At 42.5% G+C, this 22,432-nt stretch overlaps 1 protein-coding gene across 2 annotated transcripts in view; it reads right to left on the reverse strand.

Annotated features, from left to right (window-relative positions):
* The window catches only part of LOC306973181 (ephrin type-B receptor 1), a 180,808-nt gene that overhangs the window by 38,747 nt on the left and 119,629 nt on the right, over positions 1-22,432 (reverse strand). For both annotated transcript variants that reach the window (XM_079570033.1, XM_079570032.1), the window contains exons 5-6: positions 20,639-20,974; positions 7,479-7,603 (exon numbers count right to left, since the gene is read on the reverse strand). In XM_079570033.1, coding sequence (XP_079426159.1) covers positions 7,479-7,603; positions 20,639-20,974 — 461 coding nt within the window. The remainder of the gene's footprint in view (positions 1-7,478; positions 7,604-20,638; positions 20,975-22,432) is intronic.

Here is a 22,432-nt window from a genome sequence, read left to right on the forward strand (position 1 = left end):
AGCAAAGGGACCGCCGCATGGGGTCAGGACTTGTCTTGCCCTTCATGTCAGTCGGTGCATCCCCCCTCGGAGCCACCGCCAACCCATATGCTCAGATTTGAAACAGAGGACAGGTGAGTAAGACAGATGGCACGTGGCCAATGGGGGGGGATCTCTCGAGGGAACCCCCGGCTACGATTGGCCCTTTCACGCCGTCAGTCAAGCGGGGATTAGCCCACTACTGTTACAAACCACACACACACACACACACACGCACACACGCACACACACATCTGCCACGTAATGAATGAGCAAGCGCTTGGCTCTTCGGACACATCCGGGTAGCCAATTAGAACAAAAAAAAAGAAAACCAGTGCCGAAGGGGAGTTCCAGCTATGAGAGGTGTCTTCCATGCTGTCAGTCAAATGGGGATTAGCAGGACCGCACCCTAGCTCGCTAAATAAAGATGCAGGTGGAGAGGCAGATGGCGCAGCGACCAATCAGAAGCCCTGCCAGGGGTGACAGACAGCAGAGCCAGCGGGGAGCGGGGCTAAACTCATTCGAACTAATTTAGCAAGAATGGACTCCCAGTGGACACGGCTTATTGGGTCCAGTTAGCTGAAGCGTTTGGAAAGCTCCACTGCTACATATGCACCCATCTACAAATGAATGCTGAAGAATATAAATAGGAATACTCTGAAAAGAAGAATAGGGCAAAAATATAACAGGACATAAAAGCACTATAGATTGTTGAATTGTTGAATATAATAACAGCTTTGGTTCATTTGGTTCTATTTTTCTCTGAATCCGAACAACTTCCCCGTATAATCTAATACCGGGTCACACTTTTGGTGCGCGGTGGCATGGGTTCAAGCCTGGACACATTATCACTGCAATGGTGACTCTAAAAGAATTAGATAAGTTCACACACTATACTATGATTTTTACATCTGAACATAATAGTTTGAAAGACAAGGACTCTAAGCAATCCAAACTAAAAAGATTGCAGTTTCAGAACTATTTTTTGATAGAAATATTGCACTTTTCAATATTTGCAAATGTTGTTAACCTCCACCTGTGCTTGTGTGTCAGAAAATAGTAAAACTTCTGGAGTTGAAGGTTCTGGATTCCACTGTGCGGGGGAAAAGGTGATTTCATGACATTTGCACTCCATCATATTTCATGTCTTACAGTATCCAACTTCATCTGTAATACGTACATGTTGTAAAGATATTTGCTCAAGGTGCACTCCGTTGTCTACAGTAAAGTACATGTGTAATTAGGAGCATTCCACAGAGAGCTAGGGTTTCTCATCAGCTCTATTGTAGCAGGCAAAAGGCCAGAGAAACAGGATCTGTCTCTGTATCTCCACCTGACATTTCCAAATCTTATTCTCCACATTTTTGGGGCCGAGCTATTCAGAAAGGAATCATTATTCTTGTGGACCCCGTAAAGGCCACCTCGACATGTTCTGTCCGACTACAAAACCCAAGGCAGCTCGAGGTGACTCGACGTTCAGATTGTGAGATAGACAGAGTGGGTGGACTTGGGGAAGGGGGTGGATTTTTTTTTTCATAATAATGCCAGCCACTCAAAATGGACAGCCTGACCACCTGGCACCAGACAGGCATGGAGAGACACCATGTGTCCCCCTCACATGCTCACTGTGAGTGCACATAGGCGGGAGGCAGAGGAGGAGGCATACACAGTAATGAGTTTGAGAAGGGACATGAATGAAGGAAATTCAACTCATTAAAACACATTGCCTGGGGTCAAATAATGAAGTAAACTAAAGGAGAAAACGCCAAAATGAATGTTTGAATTAATGTTAACTAGCTCAGATTGAATAGGCTAAAATCAATGTCTATTTTCACATAAAGTAAATACTGCTTTTAAACTACATTCAATTTTATATTATAACTTAACTGAATTTATGACAGAAATACATTACCTTTAAACCTGACTCAAGGTTATTTAAATGCAGCACACAGATAAGACTCATTGATATGACAATGTAAAGCACAAACAAACCAAAATATATTCCAAATGCAATAATGTTAGATGACCTTTCTATTGGTAAAGAGGTCAAATAAGTCTACTTAGAGATCTAGGAGCAAATAATTTCATTATTGTGCTGTTTGGGTCGACAGCTTTAGCCTCCTGAAGAACTTTTTACCAATGCGGTTCAGAATAAAGATGACATCGGGAGAGAAGAACACCTAACTTAATTACTAAAGCATAAATGAAACGATCTCAAATTGAAAGGAATGAAGTCTAAAATCGCAGATGACCCTGAGTGCCAAACAGTCGCACAATGAAAGACTTGGGGTTAACAGTAAATGAAATATGACGACTGAACTGAACACTGGAACACTCGTCCTTCAGTCACACCGAAGAGGAAGAAGAAAATATTTGAGCGTACTGGCAATACTTTTGAAGAATCGCTAATTTCACGTAAAAGCCCGAGAACAGTGCCAAACATGCAGATGGTGCTGGGGTTTGTATATACAGCAGATGTGAGGAGCAGTGCCTTTCAGCTGACATCCAGAATGAGCCAACCTGAAGTCACCCAAAGACACACACACACATACACACACACACACACACACACACACACACACACACGCAGCCGCACACCCACGGTCACACTCGGGGCCATCAGTAACCAGAGCTGCTGCTGCTCTGCTCCAGCTTTAATGGAGGGCCTGACCTCCGCTATGCCGAGTTATTTCCACCCTCCCCAAATTTTCAAGCCGCCGCGAAGAGAGAGAGAGAGAAAAAAAAAAAAAAGCAACGGCGGCATGAGAGAAACGAAGACGACCAGAGCATAGGGCTTTTTCCCTCCCTCCCCACTACAAACCTTTAATTTCTTTCATCTCGCTTCCCAATTTACAGGGTCCCAAGACCACTTATTCTGTAATGAGAAGGGAGGAAGCGAAAAGGGAACAGCGCCGTGGAGACGATGCCGTTAGCACCTACTGCAGCTTTATGTCAGCCCCGTAAAAACACTCTTTGTGAGTTATTACCAGCTGCAGTCCGGGCTGTCACCGTAAATGGGGAGTTGCCGTTTTATTTTCGTAGTTTAGGGGGAAATATCATTTTGGGAATAAACACTGTACTTGCCGCAGTGCATAACGGCTGGAGTAGAGCAAGCCCACGCTCTGGCGATGTTTAAGCTTGGGCGGCGATGTTTACAATAAAAAACAGCTGTCGAATACAAGTGATTTTGTTGAATTCATCTCGCTCCGTGTGGAGGGACATGCGTGTGCTGTATGAGGGAAAAGTCAGGCACATAGAAAGTATGAGTGATGTCGACCAGAGGAACGCATCAAAAATCCCCGTTTGGGAGGTAAAAACTTTACTTTAACGTCTCAAAAAAGTACTTCCAGCGAACAGGGCCATCAAGCCTGGCCCCTGTCATCGAGCTCAGAGCTACACAGGCCTTGCTCAAGCGCTTAAAGAGAATGATCAAGGCCATTTCTGTAAAAAGACACGTTTTCATAAAGTCTTACGCATATTAAGAGACAGAGCAGAGTCTAACCGCTCTGTGTTTTGGAGCTGATATCACTACAGGGACATAAGAGCTTAACGGAAAACAGTGTTTTGTGAAAGACATTATGCAATAAATTAATTTGCACCGTCTGTTCTCTCACTACGGCATTTTACCATCACGGTGTAATGATTGCAAATGGCCTGTTCCTGCTAAACTGAGGATTGGATGAAATTTTTTTTTAGCATGTTTGTTGTTGATTGGCAGGATTTGCAGGATGTCCTATCACTTATACCATTGACATTTGCCCAAATAGATACAAAGGCATATTCATCTCGCAGGCTTTGTTTTGGCGATAGTTTACGCCAGAGAGAGCCTGAATAAGCTACAGCCACAGACAGTAGCCCCAGTGTCATGTGGACAGAGGAGAAGTCTATTTAGAGTCCATCAAAAGCCTCACCAAGCCCCAAACACAGTGTGTCAGGGAGGACCACCGACGTGGAAATCTCATCTCCAGCGCTCAGTGTGTCACAAAGCAATCACTCTCATTCACCTTCTGTGTCTACCACACGCCGCCGAGGCATTTTCCAATACAACAGGAATCTAATGGTACGTTAAGAGCAATTTCACTTTATCTTTTAAACTCATACTGTTGCCCGAGTTTGCAATGCACACACGTTATAGTGCAACGCGCGGAAGAGATCATGGCAAAAGCAAAATGCGGGCCTTTCTGTTAGTCGCTCTCCATCTGTATCAACTTTGGGCTATTTTCATGAAGAAGAGCAAACAACAATCATGGCTGCAACAGAGGTGTTTTTGAATGAGCGATTAGCAGTGCTAGGTAACTTGTTTTTACCTTAATAAATCCTTTTTGTTGTCCCCCTGGGGGTAATACATGTGTTAATGGGATGGTTGGGGGTATTTCATCTCCCCCTGGTCTCTGGCCAGAAAAATCACAATTGCAACTTTCCTGCCTCCAGATTGTAGCCACCAATACACACTAGTGGAATCACGAAGAAGAAGCTAAGAGGCTAACGGGCAAAGCTAGCTGTGGGGTGGCGCCACTTTAGCAATATTTACAGCCAAGTTTGAGTGAAAAAAAATGGGTCTCCATTGTGTAATTGGACGGATGAATATCCCTCTCTCCCTTTGTCTTTTCTGTCAGTGTAGTATTTACTCTCATGAACAATTAATAAGTAAAAAAAAATGCAACATGCTACGACACCCGCAGTGGCGCTTATGGCCTCTAGGAGCATGAGTTACTTAGTTCTGCTTTAAGTTGACTTTTTTTTTTTTTTTTTACTGCGGTTGTCACTAAAACGTATGATGAAAAGTGACTTTATGAAATGGTACTAAAGAAACACATCCTGTTATATTGTTTCTTGTGGACGTTTACACGATCTTGTATTGGTGAGGTGTGACATTTGACGATCCTGACGTCTTGCTTCATCCTGCATCACCTTGCGCCGCAACTTCACATCTCACTCTTGCTAATTCATTAATTTGCGATTACAGCTCGCACGACTATTTGTGTGTGGGGGGGCTACGCGACATAAACATCAATAGGATTAGCTTTCATTGATATTCATGAGCCAATAGCGGGGGCATAAGAGTGTTATTTACAAGACTTGGCGCTGTCTGCCAGATAAGCTCTCTCCGGCTCACGGCGATCCGATTCAATTTCATGACCCGCCCGATGCCATGGGGAGGACAGAGCGAGAGGCAGCCATTTATTGGATAACCAAGCTTCCAAACATCATTAAAAAAAAAACTAAAAAAAACACACACTCACACACACACACACACACACACGCCATTGTTGTTCTCTCTGAGTGAAACTGCTAAAGTGACAAGCTCTGCTCCAAGGTGGGGGCTCTGAATATTGATCCCGAGGCCGAAATTGGGTTTGTGTGAAATAAATAGAGGGTGGGGAAAAGAAATATTTATCAAACGCAATTGATTTTGTTCCCTCCGTTTACTCAGTTTAAAAGCAGTGTGGGTAAAAGGTGGAGCAAGTCTTGAGAAAAGTTTACAGTGACATACTGTATGCGAGGGGGAAAAGAACATGCAACCTCGCCATAGCAATCGATGAGAGTCCAAGAAGGGACAAAAAGAAAAGAAACGAAAGAAGAAGAAAAAAAAGCGCCTGGGTGTCATTAGAGGCCTATAGGGACAGGCTTGGGTCAATACTGAAGTTGCATAGACGCAGAGGGCCGGGTATGAGGACTTAATAAAGCAGTCGTATTGTGTCTGGGCAGACCGCTCGATGGTCCACCCCCCCACCCCTTCCCCACACAGGTGCAATGCATTTTCACAGCGGGACAGGTAGAGGCACTGTGTCGAGCGGGCCTGGAGCAGAGGTCAACCTATTCACTTCATCAGCAGACGAAACCAAAGAACAGTGGGAGAGAAGCAGGCAAACACGCTCAAAGAACGTATTATCAACCCAGGGGACTGCGCGCGCTGATATCGAACAAACGAGGTTTGGCAGAGGAAGCTGGATGTAGCAAAGTGAAAGACGGGGCGAGACACATGGAGACGGCGTGGGGCGAGGAATGGAGGAGTTGCGAGGAATAACTTGGACTTGTCTTAAGGGCTGGACTTGTGAGTCAACAGGTGAACTTGTGGATTGGAAAGGTCTGAACTTGAGAAATGTATCAAAGTACAGTTTTAGTCGTATTCAGTTATTTCTACTTGGAAACAAAGGCACGAATGACTCAAACATGCTGCCCGTCAATAGCAATGGAATCATAATATAATACATTTAGAGCTGTACTCATTTGGGATCATTCTATACTGACACATGTTGCGTTCCTTATATTTTATATCAGTTTTTAGCCAATATTCTGACCTCTGTCATAACTTATAGCTTCATTTCTTTTTATATTTGTGAGAGACAAAATCACTCACAAACCCAATAAGAAAGAGATAATAAAACAAAGCTAGATTGAATTCCGATAGTGTGGTGTTAATCCTTTAACCCCCACCTTCAAAAAGCACATTTTCTCCAAAAATAAATACGTAAAAAGCTGCTCAACTGGAGAGCTTACAGATAGGCCAGAGAGTAACACCTCATTTGAAAGCTAAGACAAAACTCATCTAAGTTTCTTCCTTGTCTTTGTTATCATGTTATAGTCGTTTCTGGCACATCACGTAATCACATTTTCATAGATTTTTTTTGCCGTATTTTTGTCAGGTTTTATCATGTTTTTGATGCTTTTTTGCTGCCCTTTTTTGCCACGTTTTTGTCTTGTTTCCATCACTACTTAGTCACCTCAGGTCATACGTGTAGCTGCACCTTCTATATTAAGCTTGTGCATGACGGCACTTCGGACCCAAAGTAACAACGTTTTGAGTGACAGTGCAGGATTTTAGAGGCAGTTGTGCTGAACAGGTCTGGGCTCATTCTACACCATAGGACCTTGCTGGAACATGTAGGGGGAGGAAAATACATAATTGTAACATTTTTAAACTCTGTGTAGTCCCTTTAAGCCACAAAAATGTGACCAAAATAACTCAAAAAAGCAACAAAAGTGTGATGAAAACACAACAACAAAGGACAATATCTTGACAATCATCACCAGGAAGGGGCTTAGATCAGTTTTGTAGGTCTTAGCTTTCAAATGAGGTGTCACTCTGGCCTACTAGGCTGTAAGCTACAGGCCGAGAAGCTTCTTAGATTTGAAAAAAGCCGAACTGGAGAAAATGCACTTGGTGAAGGTGGGGGTAAGAGGTTAAACCAATGAGTTTTCACATTTAAGCATTCCGATGCTATATCGTGCAGCTGTATTGTGTGTGTTCAGTGATCTGGCGTGAAACCAAGTTGTTGCACTGTACTTTTGTTTCCTTTTTTTAATACACCGTTGACTTATGTTACTCAGTGGATGATGCTGTGTGCAACATTTTGCTCGTAATATAAAATTGTATCACCTTTTAGTTCCAACTCTATAGGAGACTAAAATCCCTCCCCCCAGAGAATGCAATTTCTGTATTCTGTGTCTGGTCTTACCTTCTCATAATAGCGCAGCTCGTAGTCCAGAATGATGCCGTTGGGCTGCTCGGGTTGCGGCCATGACAGAGTGAAGCTGTTCATGGTGGAGCTGATCTGATGCATGATGGGAACTATTGAAGGAGCTGCAGGGCATAAACAAAGCAAGAGAACAACACGTCAGGACTTAACCACTGCTTTACGTCCGAATAACACGACATGGCTGGAGGTGAAGAAACAGTTTGTACGGCAAGCTTCTGTTGTGGACATTTTACAGCAGTGATTCGCAAACTTTTCACACCGACTACCAAGTAAGATCAAGACTATAACTGGACTGAAGGTCAAAACTGAATCAGGTTAAAGCAGAACTACGTCACTTGTTTACCTAAAAACCTGTCCGTAGTCCCTCTGGGGGTAATACAAGTGTTGATGGGATGATTGGGGGTCTTTCATCGCCCCCTGGTGTCTCTGGCCAGAAAACCACACTTGTACCTTTCCTGCCTACGGGTCAGAGCCACCAATACACACTAATCGAATCACGAAGAAGAAGTTTGAGTGAAAAAAAAAAAGATCTCCATTGTGTAATTGGATGTACAATATCCCGCTCTCCCTTTGTCTTTTCTGTCAGCGTAGTATTTACTCTCACGGACAATTAACGAGTAAAAAAAACTAACATGCTACAACACCTGCAGTGGCGCTTAAGGCCTCTAGGGGCATGAGTTACTTAGCACTGCTTTAAAACTAGGACAAAAAAGAAGTAAAGTACCATGACCAAAGTATTTATAAACAAGGACTATCTAAAATAACATGAAAAAAGCCTCTAAATTAAACAGCAGCAGATTTTTTTTTTTTTTGCTTTTTCATCACTCTTTAGTCGTGAGGTTATGCATGTTTACTTGGTAGTGTAAAAAGAAAAAAAGTCATCAGTTGTAAAGTTTTTTTTTTTTTCCGATTGTGTGGCCCTTTTACTTCTGCCTCAACCGCTGTGGCAGTTCTTTTCAGTTTGTTAGAAGAAAACTTTACGACAATGGCGAGTGTCGAAAATTCTGATTAGCTGCCACCTAAAGAAAACCTCGGGATGGACTAATAGCGGACGATTCGAATCAAAAATGAACAATTCTTTTCACAAGTGATTGCAATTGTCTGCTTTTTTGGCAGCTCATATTGGAACAACATATTGGGACAAATAAACCCAACGGTGCCAGCTTTTTCGGAGAGAAATGCTGCACATTTTTGACACACAATTAAAGGACTGCGGCTATTAGCACACCCTGCGCAGAACCCAAGTTTGAACAATGCAACTGTGACTCTACAGGTATAGCCAAATGAGCCGGACCGATCCGAGCCCCTCTTCTCATGCATACTTTAGTTTTCGAAAATCCAACATAAGCACTTTTTGGCCCGGATTCGGCTGTCACATTTGGATGGAGTTCAAGGCTAGAGACTCGGGCTAGGTATCAGCTCCCGTTAGCAGAACTCACTGTAGCTTTTTTTTTGCCAGTGTAGTCATTCAGAGGTCTGGCACGGGTTCAGCGAGCAGTCATGTCGGATTTGGCCCGCAGTTATTTTGGCTACCTGAATGGACTAACACAGCCGAGGCGCGGCGTGGCATTCTCAAGTTCTGCGTGGAAAAAACAACGAGCATCAAAAGACTTGGAATGCGAATGCGCCTAACCACTTTATCAGCACTCTTCCATCTCGTAAATATGTTTTTTGGGGGGTTTGTGTTGAATACAAATAAGCTTTGAAGAATAGTGATTTTGCAATAATTTAGGTTTGTTTGAAGTTGAAATGTAGCTGGCAGCAATAAAATCAAAATATGTGCTTCTCTATGAAATTTAACGACCCACGTCTCCAGGGATGAATTCACTCACACGCACTACTATAGGTTGCAATGCATTCATGAAAGAATCTTGGGAATGTCATTGCCTTTTCTCTAATCGAGCATATCCAGGCATAAGTATATGGTCAGCTTTAACTTTTTAAGACAACAACATCTCTAAACAATGAAGAAATAACAACTTGTGTTTAGTCACACTGCTCAAACCATCTGTGTACAATCACTCTGATACACAAGTCTGGTGAATTAAATCTGATGCCATTGTCGAGCCAAGCTGTGGTGCCGGATGTCATTCCTTCAGTACGACTCCATCCGAACACGCATGAGCTGTCAATTAACCCAGACAGCGCACACTGCTTCCTGTCCAACCGTGAGTCCTGCCTACAGGCCTCCATCACGGGACTCCCAGCCTCTGCATGTGCTGAGGACAGGGCTGGTGACAGAAAGAAGGCAGAGATACTGTCCGTGCAGGAAGGCGACATTCCGGTATAGTTTACTGAGCTGGTCAAACCATATTTATTATGGCCCAGTCCTACTGTTGAAAATGAATGTATGGTTTGCATTCTTAAATATAATTGGAGAGGATATCAAATTGGTTGAATAATCAAATTGTTTGTTTATTTTACTGAACTAATTATATAAAAATCGATGCAAACAGGCCCTGATAACGCGCAAGCTTTTGTTGTTTATGGAGTAAATGGCTAGTGTTTAGTCTGCCTCTCTGGGCTCTCTCCTTTCAGAGCCAGACAGAGAGAGGGCTGTAGGCTTCAGCCCTGCCTCTCAGCCTGGTTCACGCTCCACTGACCAGGGCCAGCGCTGCCTGCACCGCATTATCAATTACCGGCCACAGGCACACGCTGTTCCTGACAGACCCTGGGGAGGGGCACTCCACTCTCAAATTCCTGCACTGAGGAGTTGGGGCTAAAGGATGGTGCTTCCACAACTTTAACTCAGACTCCTGGGTCGGAGATGTCTGAAGACGCCGTGACCAAAAAGGAAAATATCAGACAAAAGTCATTTCGTTCTTGGAATCAGCAAGCCTCAAGATCAAAACATGACTATATTCAAGGTTTTTGGACAATAAAAACACGTTTAATAGTTAAAGTGCATATGACAGGTTTTAATGCTTTTGAAAATCTGACTTATTTAGAAGGATAACATCAGTTGCATAATTATCATTTTATTTTGGCGAAGCAGCAATTTTAATGAAGAAATATTGGGCAAAAGAATTATTAGAATTTTTAAGCTGCTGACAGGAAGTGACATAGATTAAGGTAAAGTTTCATAGCAGTTTGTCTCACTCACTTGACTTCCCATTGACTTAACATGGTCGGCACGGCAACAGTTTAACATTGTTTTCCTTCATCTATGTCACTTCCTGTCGGTGTCCAATAAGGAAGTGAAACTATAAACAATACAAAAATGGCCAAACTAAGAAAGCTGGGTACAATCTTTAGCAAAATCTTAAACATAATAACTGTGTTTTAGCAAAAATTGTGTCTAATGTGTAATACGCACTTTAAGAGATTTTAGCAATTTACTGGTTTATAATATCTGCATTCAAAACTTATCAGAAATGACAGAATTGTGAAAATGTCGATGTTCGGTGCTTGCTGCTCTGTATTTATATGTGGCAGTATGTGTTTTCCAACACATTCTGATCATAGAAATGTAATTATTAGGATTGGGAGGTTCCACATTTTTTAAGAATGACTAAAATACTCTGGCCGTCCTCAAAAAAATAAGTCACTGCTGTTGGACAGCCTTTTGCCTTGATTGCAGGACACATCTGCGGTGGCATTGTTTCAACAAGCTTGTGCAATGTCAAAAGATCCAGAGTTGCATTCCTTTTTCACCAAGATCTTGAATTGATGAAGTGAAGCCTTAACAAAGTGCACTAATCAGTATAATACCATGTAATTTACTAGTTCTTTAACTCACAGTACTTCTCTCTGCCATCCACAGTTGGACTTGAAGGGGGGTCAGAGCAGCGTGGTCCGAGCACACATGTCCCCACGTGGCCGACCTGTCACAGACTATATGCCGCATGTATGAGCCCAGCGCAGCCCCTGTCCCAGAACCCCCGGCCCTCTCCCTGCACTGTCACCCGGGGACGCGGAGGCTGACAGTGATTGGTGACTGTGTCCTGCGCTCCCGTCTACTCGTCCAAACCTCCCCATGCCTGGCTCGGGTGCTCCACTTTTATCTGGCCCCCACTCGCTGCCCCTGGCTTTTAATGCAGAGCTTGCCTCACCATTAATCAAAGTCAGAGCGCGCAGGCCTGTGTGTGTGTGGATGAGACGGCGAGGGGCGAGAGGGAGCGAGGGGAGACAGAGGGACGCGCGGGAAACCAAAGAAAAAAGAGTGAGGAAATGACATGCTTCTATACTTTTGTGAGATTGTTTTTGCATAGAATACTAATGGACTTCCCGGGGCCTGAATCTAGGTTTTTGTATTCATTTCAAAATTCATAGGCACAAGAATCCAACTGCAGAATATATGGCATCTTTATGCTTTGTGTCCGTCTCAAGCATGGTCATCATTAACAATGTGGAGTCAAAATGATGTTTAGTTACAACGATAAAATAGCATATGTTAAAGCAGTACTAAGTAACTTCGTTCCGTAGTCCCTCTGGGAGTAATACAAGTGTTAATGAGATGATTGGAGGGTCTTTCATCTCCCCCTGGTGTTTCTGTCCAGAAAACCACACTTGCAACTTTCCCTGCACCGGGTTGTGACGCAATACAGAAGAAGCTAACAGGCAAACAGGCAAAGCTAACTGCGAGCTCGCTCAACTTAAACAGTATTTACAGGCAAGTTTGAGTGAAAAAAATGATCTCCCTTGTGTAATTGGATATCCCTCTCTCCCTTTGTCTTTTCTGTCAGTGTAGTATTTACTCTCACAGACAATTAATGAGTAAAAAAACGCACCATGCTAAGACGCCTGCAGAAGCGCTTATGGCCTATTATTTACAGTAGTTCTGCTTTAAAGGTGTTTTTGAATGAACTCTTAAAGAAGAACTAAGTAACTTGGGGGGTAATACAAGTGTTGATGGGATGATTGGGGGATCTTTCCCTGCACCGGGTTGGAGGCGCAATACACACTAATAGAATCACAAAGAAGAAGCTAATAGGCAAATGGGCAAAGCTAGCTATGGACAAGTGCCACTTTTAGCAGTATTTACAGTCAAGCTTGAGTGAAAAAAATGATCTCCATTGTGTCATTGAGTTGTGGCACAATGTACAATATCCCTCTCTCCCTTTGACTTTTCCGTCAGCGTAGTATTTACTCTCACGGACAATTAATGAGTAAAAAAAAACATGCAACATGCTACGACACCTGCAGTGGCGCTTAAGGCCTCTAGGGGCATGAGTTGGCATGAGGGGTTTTTTGTGGCACTGTTCATGTTCAGTCCAAAGATAACAGCCACATCTTTAACAGTGAAAGTTCTACACAACATTCTGCTTCCTTCAATTCAAAAGATTATATTCAAAAGTTTTAGCTTGTTTTTGATTGAATGAATTGAATTAAAAGTTGTTGTTTTTTTTATGATGAATTGTTTTGATAGTCTCATGAATGCTATTCTATCTATTCTAACAGGCTTGTCATGTTTGGTATCAGTCAGATGTAAGCAGACTTGACAAATACCAGTTTCAGGATCCATCTGTCATCAGCACTTTTTTTTTTTTCTTCATTTTGTTTTCTTATACTTTTCTGACTCGGTTCTTCCATAGTCACATCCTCTTTGTAAACACCAAAAACACTTAGGGACCCCTCCATCACAGAAGTGCCAGTGAAAGAATTTGCGGCGGCGTTCTGCTCTGCGAGGCTGGCACATCACTGGAGCGTACACTTTCCTAATGGGGGTTCAGTGTCTCAGATGACGAGCCCAGTCTATAGTCATGCGCCGTGCCTCTGTCTCAGCCCGCCTTTGACTGTAGCCTCCCCTATTAGCAGGCGGCTCACAGGACCAAGCCAGCCATGACTACATAGTAATGGGACTTTCTCAAACATCATGAAGGAGGATCAGTTCGGCACCAAAGAGCTCTGTCAAGGAACTATGGCAGGAATTATTCTCAAAATGACATTAAAGAGACGGGATTTTGTATGCGTGCTGAGAGGGAAAGTAATCTGTTTGAGCCGCTGTAAAGTCGACCAGTTTCGGAGTCAAAGTTTGTTGGAGAGTCCTCGAGTGTGCTCAAGTTGAAGCTCGAATCACTACAGTGTGGTTTAAGTTGAGTCAGAAGCGTACCAAAGTACCAAAAGAATGAAACACAAGCGGCAGGGGCAGAGTTTGTGTCTTCATTGGTCTGAAATGTCCACTTAACAGTTTGCACCAGTACACCAGCATCAAACTGCATTCCTCTACACAAACTAAGAGAAACTGGGAAAAAAAAAAAGAAGACCCTGATGTCAAAACACAATTCATGGTTCTCTCACACTCTCTTTTGCATAGTTTAATGCAGAATGTAGCCACGTTCATACTTACATGTATTCTCAATTGGAAACATACATTACTTTACAGGGCGCTCAAACTCTTTTGCACTTTTGATGCAGTGCTTTGCGAAGTGAGTCTTAATATCCATTTGGTTCCAGAAACCGTGTCTCTCAATTGAGAAAACAAAACAAAACTGTGAAACCTAAACTTATATGCTGCTGTTTGACTTGTTATCTTCCATAAGTTTATCCAAATTGAACATTCTGACACGCAAAGGGAAATATAGATATCATTACAGACAAGAAGCTGGAATTCAAGTCTGGTTTCATTTTCGCCTCAAGCTAGTACCTCACCATTTTGCGCTCGGGGACAATATCTAACATTTATGAGAACAGGCTTCAAATGAACAGTGACACTCGGCTGCAGTCATAGAAAAAAGAGGCAAAAGAACCATGATGTGATGAAACTCTCGGACACAGGCAATGGCGAAACAAAAGGCAAGTCCTGTGACAAAATGACGCGGCGGTAAAACTGAAATAAATAAATAAAATGTCTACCGGAGTGCCTGATTTTAGAAACCCGGCGGTGTATTTTGTTGAATAGACTTGCACGTCACAGGAGAGAATGCAGCTGTTTGCATTTTGTGGAAAAGGGCTCCCCGGACTGAGCAGCTAAATAGAGAAGTGTTTGTAAATGCACTTGGCATCCTGCGGTCGGGGGAATTTCTGGCACATAATTTAGGTCAAAAAGACAAAGCTGCACAAGATCAAACGCGCGCATTTGCGAAATCACCATTTTTTTTTGCCCATATTTAGCTGGAGCGCAATATTAGACGCTTAATCTCAAAAGCCGTTTTTAACCAGAGTTCAAAATGACTGCGGAGCAATAGCTAGTAAAGGTTTGATGTATGGAGGTGAGGTGAGAGTGATGGCTTTTGGATGAGCAGTATATATGGCCCCTGTGTGTTTATGTCTATGGTCCTCGTGGATCCAGGCCTGAATGAACTTCTAAATCACGCTATTGATCAGGTCTTCTGCAGACACACGCGGCAGGATCTGGGGCACTTAGATGGCCTCTCCGGTGATTCTCACTAAATCCCCTCAACTCTTTCTTCAACTCCAATATTCTCCTCTGTCCTCCCTGCTGTCCAGCCCTTTCAACACTATTGACTGCACCCACAGCTTCACTATTATGAAGAGATATCGAATATGTAGCGGGTACTGACTACTATATATTATAGATTTGAGTTTTTCCATGGAATTTGAGGATTTGCCTGTGTTGGGTATAATCTGTCTCACAGGTCTTTTAATATGACACTTTTTTTAAAGTTTTGAATACTGATCACAGTCAGGTCACAGTCACGACAGACTTTCCTTCTACACCATGTACCTCGTGTCCAGTCGGAGCAGCAGATACACCGACGAACCGTCAGATCTGCTGCATCACGCCGACTAATAAACCCATGTATTAGGCTGTGATTTCTTTTCAGATTAGGCTCAGGCAAATCCATGAGCAATGTTTGCAGAAAGGATGTGCCAAATAGAAAATAAATAAGACGCCGTGTTGATTAATTATTATGTGTTTAGCAATCGCATTACTCATCCCAAACCTATAAAGCAGCTGTGCCGGCAAACAACACTCCACCAGAGCCAAGAATCAGACAGGAACGTGAGCAATCAGGTTTGAATGGGACGACTTCATTAATTAAACATTATTGATCCATGTTTTTTTAAAACCCGAGATAACGGGAATGAACTGAAAGTGACTGTGTGCCCGGAGACACGCGGGACAAAAGTGTGTTGGTTAAGCAAATTCTGCTTTGTTACAGCAGTGTCGCAAAGGTTCCCGCTCTACCCTCACAATAAGGTTGCGGGTTCGATTTTCCGACCACGTGGAGCCCTTCTGTGTAGGTGAAGTTTAAGTTTAAGTTTAATGGTTTTGTATAGCCCAATATCACAACAGAAGTCGCCTCACAGGGCTGCACCAATCATTAAGGCAATAAAACAGAGCAATAAATATGACAATTTAAAGTTCAGGTGAATCCAGGGTGTATGTATTCCTCCAGGTGCTCCGGTTTTCCCCATCAAACTGAGGATTAGGGAAAACCTCGGCAAATGGATTTCGGTGCATACCTTTTCCATCTAGGGATTCTTTTCACATGATTATTTCACTGCAATATTGCTAAGTTCGTTGGCTAATTCTTGGGCACAGGCTTGAATCTTACTGCAAAACCTTCTAGCTGCCAAAAGCTGAATAGAAAGAAAGAAAGAAAGAAAGAAAGAAAGAAAGAAAGAAAGAAAGAAAGAAAGAAAGAAAGAAAGAAAGAAAGAAAGAAAGAAAGAAAGAAAGAACAACAAAGACCAATATGATGGAAACTGGTTGCCGTGTATTTTAAACTCTGAACTTCCTAACAATCAAACAGAAGGTTTCAAAACTGGCCTATTCAAGTAAAATATAACCATTAACCCTTCATAGGCCAACTGACTACTACTCTTGTCCTCACTCAGCCAATCAGAAGAGATCACCCTACATCATAGATCCCACTACTGTGGCATTTGACCAATCAGCAGAGACCGGTCGCGCTCTCAACTTCCTGTCTTTTCTGAAGTCTGAAAAAGACCCAAGTCTGGCTAAATTCATGGTACATTTCTTTACATAACTTGAAAACCAACCATGGCAAGTTGATGAAACTCAATACTTGTGCTAAGTGATGATATATGTGCAGGCACCATATTTGATCATACCTACCTAAAGTTCATTAGTTTTAATTTAGTTTTTGTCCATATTTGGACATGCCTGTTGCACCTATTATGCCTCTAACAATTGTGATCATTCTAACATCAATATCACAAAACGCCTCCTGAATACTAGCACCCCTCGAGACCTGAAAGCACTTTTTGTATATTCTATATATACACCTTTTGTATTTTGTCATAACTTAAAGGGCAAGGAACCAAATATGGTTGATTTTCTGCATGATATTGAAAATGTTCAAAAATGTTAAAACAGAACTTAACTTGTGTTATGTCCCCCAATAACACTCTTATGTTGAAATTATTTATTTCAAAGTATTTCAATGAGCGCCCTATAAAGAGTTAAAGGTACGTTATGGAACTTTTCATGTAAAAAAAAAAAAAAGCATAAAAAAAAAAAAATTCTGCCAGAGAAATCACCACTCAAAACTCGTTGCGTTTGCAAGGGGTTGGGATACGTACACGGGGGCTGGCACCTCATTAATGCAGTACTTCAACAATAGGGCCGGCCCACTGCCTCATTGGCCCATTGCTACATCTATCTGTCAAGAGTGCTATTAGCCTGTCAGAGCGGGGGACAGCCAGTGCCATTAGGCCACCCTGATAATCAGACCTATTTACTGGCTCATTGTGCCCTCCTTCACTGTCACAGACACGGTGTGGTCAAAAACAGCGCTGCCTTTCTCCCGCCGTCACAGTCGCCCTCCCACATGTCTTTGGGATCACTCAGTCCTTCATTACCTCCTATTTGAGAGTGATTGTATATCCACAGACTGGACTTCATTTCATTTCAAAAAGTGCTCTGATACAAAAGAGGCCCAGATAAAGACATTCATATTTCACACGTGTAATGAATGCATATGAGGTTGACGCCAATTGACATGAAATATGTATACTGAAAAGGCGAATGACGGCTAATCTTTTCAATGGCCATGCTTAATAGTGCATGTTGCAGTTTTTATTTTCTTTTGTCTCAGCTCAGCACTGTAGCTGGTATACCACATGGTATACTAAATTGTTGTTGTTTTTTCAGCAAATACAGGATTTGAAAGGGAGAAAAAGCTAAATCCATTTGTGGATGTAGTGGGTGCCCTGTGACCTGCAGAGGAGCTGTTCATAAAAACGTGATTTCTCATAATGCTCTATACAGGCTTTTTTTCAGGGGGGCATGGAGCATCGAATTACCATTAGATTTGCACACTCTGACAGAAAAGCTGAAAAGATATGGTGGGTTTTGTTCTCTTAACACTCAAATTGGCTGCCTGAATGATGAAATGAATAGCACACAATGTCTTCTTGTGATAAACAGTTACTTCTTCCCCCCCAAAAAAGCCTGGTAGATGTTTCATCTAGTCAAAAACAATGCTCATTACTAAGACTGTCTTTAGTTCTCGACAGCGCTGGTGTTGTGCACCTCTTGCTTTGTAATTGCCATCCTCACAGCATCACAAAAGTTTAAAAATTTCTCAGTCTTAAACTTTTGCCAACATCTGAAAATGAAATATGAAAAAAAAAGGATTTGTGGCTTGTGGCAAATTTCTCTCTTTGCGTGGCTGTTTCTCCACACAGGAAACCCAAGCCTCTTCATGGGTTACTTGTGCTAAACGGGCCATACTGATGCAAGGTTAGCTTTTCGGAATATGATCTATGTGTAAGCCATTAAAGCAGACATGCCTGGACTTACTCTCCCAAGACAGTAAAAGTCTTCTGTTTTTTTCTTTTCTGCTGTCCTCCTACAAGCTCACTGCAGACGGGCATTCATGGTCCAATTCATGCTCAGAAATAAAAAACAAGGAGGACAGCCTTTTCAGATGTTTCACTTGGTTAGTAGATGTCCCCAGATAGGTCTTGTCTGTGTTCAAGTCAAAGAGTTATGAGAGCATGAAGAATACTTTACTGCAAACTCCACAACAGTTTTAGTGACTGGACCCTCAGTGTTCAGATAAAGGATTAGTTCTCTTAAATGCATGTATTAAAAAGGAGCGCTAAATACAGCTCCTTTTCCCCCACTTGCAATTCAGCACGTGCAACTGCATTATGTTTATGTGTGTTATATTAATGCACCGTTATTTGTCTTAAAGGGATATTTCAGAATTTTTGACATAGGACCTCATTTCCTAGTTATCTAGAGTTTTTTTTTTATGTTTTATTCATGCAGTACTTATATCTGAAGAGTTTAGTGGTGCTAGGCTAATGCTAGGCTAGCGCATGTCTATGTTAACTAGTAGCCTGCATTAAAAACAAGCACAGTGCACCTGAGGCAAATCACGTATAACACCAGACTACCGATATAAATGTCTGTGTTGAATTTTTGAATTATAATCATTTTGCATTTAAAAGAAGTTATATTTGAGCAGCATCAGCTTCCTGGTTGTAATCTATGCAGGGGCGGAGTGATCTGCTTGGTTGCCGGATCTACAGTAGTTTGTTTACTTGCGGCCGGCATTACTACATGACTACCCCATGATTTTGAAGAGGTTTTTAATGCAGGCAACTAGTTCCCATAGACATGTGCTAGCCTAGCACTAGCCCAGCACTATCCTAACGCCACTAAACTCCTCAAATATGAGGACTGCAAGATTAAATATATATCTCCAGAAATATACACTCTGGATAACTTGGAAATGAGGCCCTATGTCAAAAATCCTGCAATATCCCTTTAAATAGTGCATAAATATGTTCTTTTTTTATTGTGAGCACATTTGCTTTGATGAATTTCTCCATGGTCAATAATATTGTATGTATCACTTTACATATGAGGTTGTTTGGGAATGTCACATAAAAGTGGCAAAACATCATACCTATCGAAAAATATAAGAACTAATTGAAATTTATTCTACCTTTTATGTGAAGCATTGCTCATGATTAAATACCCAATACCGCTACCACTATTGTATCCACTGTTGACTTCTTTATCTAAAGAATGGTTGGGGGTGGGTGGAATTTATTTATCACCGATGCTGCCTCAACTGAACTGAAAACGTCCATTTATAGTCTGTCTTAATTTGACTTGAGAAAACGGTGAATGGAGTCGAGTCTTGTTTGACAAAGATCAAAGAAAAGAGCAGAGTCAGGCTGTAAACCACATTTCAGCCTACAGATGTAGCACATGAGTAACACTGTTTGCGCGAGAGATTATCTTAACCTTCGCTAAAAGACGCCGTTTCTGGAAGGCCCTCAAAGAAATGCAAAGTGGGCCTATTTCTGTCGGCGGATTTGCGTAAATAAACTCCAAAGAGAACAGCTGCAGAATGTAACATGCTGCCTCTTATGTCGGGTTCTGTGCAAAGCAGTTTTTTTTGAGAGGTACAGACTCAATTCAGGGGGGGGGGTGAAAAAGTGTCAAAATGCATGCGTCTTTGATTCACTTTAGAAGGCATTATTCACAGTGGAGTAATGTGAAATCGGGTAGCCTTTCCGTCAGCTGCACCGTGAAGAGGGAAATGGAAATGCACATCGAGCAGAGAATGAAGAATAAATGGCCTTAGCACATAGTAAAGGTGATGTGACAGGCAATTGTACTATTTGTGCAAGCGCAGATATGTGAACAACTCTGAAAGGCCACACACTGTATTTAGATCCACTCTCGCCCACTGAAATTTGACAGTAAAATTAAAATTCGGGGTGAAGATTGCCTTTAAAATGATAAGCAACATGACAAGCCAGAACTGTCACTCTCAAACATAGTAGTACTTGTACGCTTGACAGGAGTTTAAGCAACCCTGGGCTTCAGACACATTTAGTCACATTTGCTACACTAACAGAGGCAATTTAGTCACCAGTTCCACATGTCTTTGGATAGTGGGAGGATTTTTGGAAAAACCAAAGGAACACCCCTGCTGTTACAATGTGCACGAGCAGACTTCACTTGTATGAAACCAGAAAACTTGAAAAGGCTAAATGATTTCTTTAGAAGTACCAGTGCAAGTAAGTACAACGGGTTCAGGAAGTCTTCAAAGTCTGATGTCGAAAACTGCTTGGTATCCCATTGGACATAATAAGACTGCGACAATTATGAGTTGTCTGAAAAGTTCCTGAATCCACAGCATGGACAGTTTTAATGGCGGTACGGCAAAACCTAGAAGTCATCTCTGCCCCTGGCTCTTCTCATCTCATTACCATCACAGAGCAGAGAAGGGTCCACTTACCGGCCTGGTTGGTGGTGATGTCTATGGTGACGTGCTGCGCCGGGTACGGGCTCTTATTGCTAACTCCATTCACAGCTTGAATCTCAAAGCTGTAGAGGGTGTGCGCCACCAGGTTGCTGATGAACACTCGGCTTTCGGTGAGGGCCAGCTGCCGGGGAACAAACTCCACGTTCTCGTCGCAGTGGGAGCAGGAGCGGCGGTCGGCCCGGCACTTCTTGCACACGATGTTGTAGACCACGTCGACGCGCCCGCCCGTCTCTCTCGGGGAGTGCCATTCCAGTATGACCGAAGTCTCGTTCACAAATGAGATCACGTTCCGAGGGCTGGATGGGACACCTGTAACAGAAGGTAGGGCGGTGAGGTCGGGCCTGCTTTTCCTTTGGCAATTCATCTGGTTCTTAGTGAGTCGGGAAATTTGTCCAGGCTTTTGACCCATTCTCCCATGAGTTTTGATAAAACAACGACAAAACACTGAGGCGAGAGATCAAATATTTATTGGATGATATTTCTACATGCCTGGAGGTGTCGGTGAAGAGAACCACCTTTGAAGTGACACTACTTCAGGGCGAACTTTATGCACAGTACAAGTTGACAAAATCTCTCGCTTTAACTTGAGCCATTTGAAATGCTAATATATTCCGTTCACACCCTGGAAGACCATCCAGCGAAACATTAGTGTCTATCAAACATTAGTTATTTAGCGAAAATCAGTGTTGCATGTAGTATTCTTATCCAATTGGCTCTGGAGATTCACGCTTCCGTTCACTTCCTCGACGCCTGCAGCTGCTCCACTGCGGCAGAGGCAACAAGACTTGGGCAGAAATCAAGAAATAATAAAAGTATTGTTTTGCCTGAGCGCCGCTTTAATATTAGCTCAGCGTGTGAATCTTCAGGAGTTCACTTTTCTCAAAAACACAGGAAGGATTTGCTAAAGTTCGAGTGCTGAGTCCATGCGGCTGTGCAGGAGTTGCATACAGGCATCCTTTGGATAAAAACTACGATAAGGTATGTACAGTATGTAAACAGACTGCCTGCCATTTCATATGTTTCACACATTAAAAAATAAATAATGCTATGAATATGTATTAATACATACATGAATTAAAAGCACTGACTAAATGTAAAGCATTTGAGAATCATGTCGAGATCCTACACCAGCATTAGCAAAAAAAAAATGCAATCTGTATTTAGTAGCACAATCTTATGATCATTTTTACACATCATTGCTCAATGATATGTATCCAAACAGTGGTTGTTTTATTGCATTTCATAAAGAAATTCAGGAAGGGAACATATAGAAAGCATAATGTTGACTCTGTGCTCTTGAGACTTGTGTGGACATAAGGCAGGAGCTGCTTCAGTCAACAAGAGACACAATTAATCACTGCTTGCGAGCCGTGCGGATCGCCCTGGGGAGCTAAGACAAAGCTAGCAAGCACACAGGGGCGAAGGAATGGCACTGTTAGTGCCGCAGCCTCTCTACAGCACTTCAGCAACAGAGGGGTCAGGACAGCAGGGCGAGACCTCCATATTGCGATTATTATGGTCTGACTGAGAGGGCGGCTGGTGCTGCAAATACATCAAATGCTACATAATTCGGTTCCCAGATAGCACCTCTTCTGAAATATATGGCTAAAAGGGAATAGGAGAGTGTATGCCTCATTCTGAGCCTCACATTTATGATGTGCATCCCATATTTGAGCAGCGGTTTTCAAGCTGTGGGGCGGGTACCCGGGGATGGTTGGGGACTGGAGTGGTGAGTCCAGTACCAGCTTAGTTCTTAACCTCTTACCA

The sequence above is a fragment of the Gobius niger genome, assembly GCF_951799975.1.
Source record: "Gobius niger genome assembly, chromosome: 13".
NCBI lineage: Eukaryota > Metazoa > Chordata > Actinopteri > Gobiiformes > Gobiidae > Gobius > Gobius niger.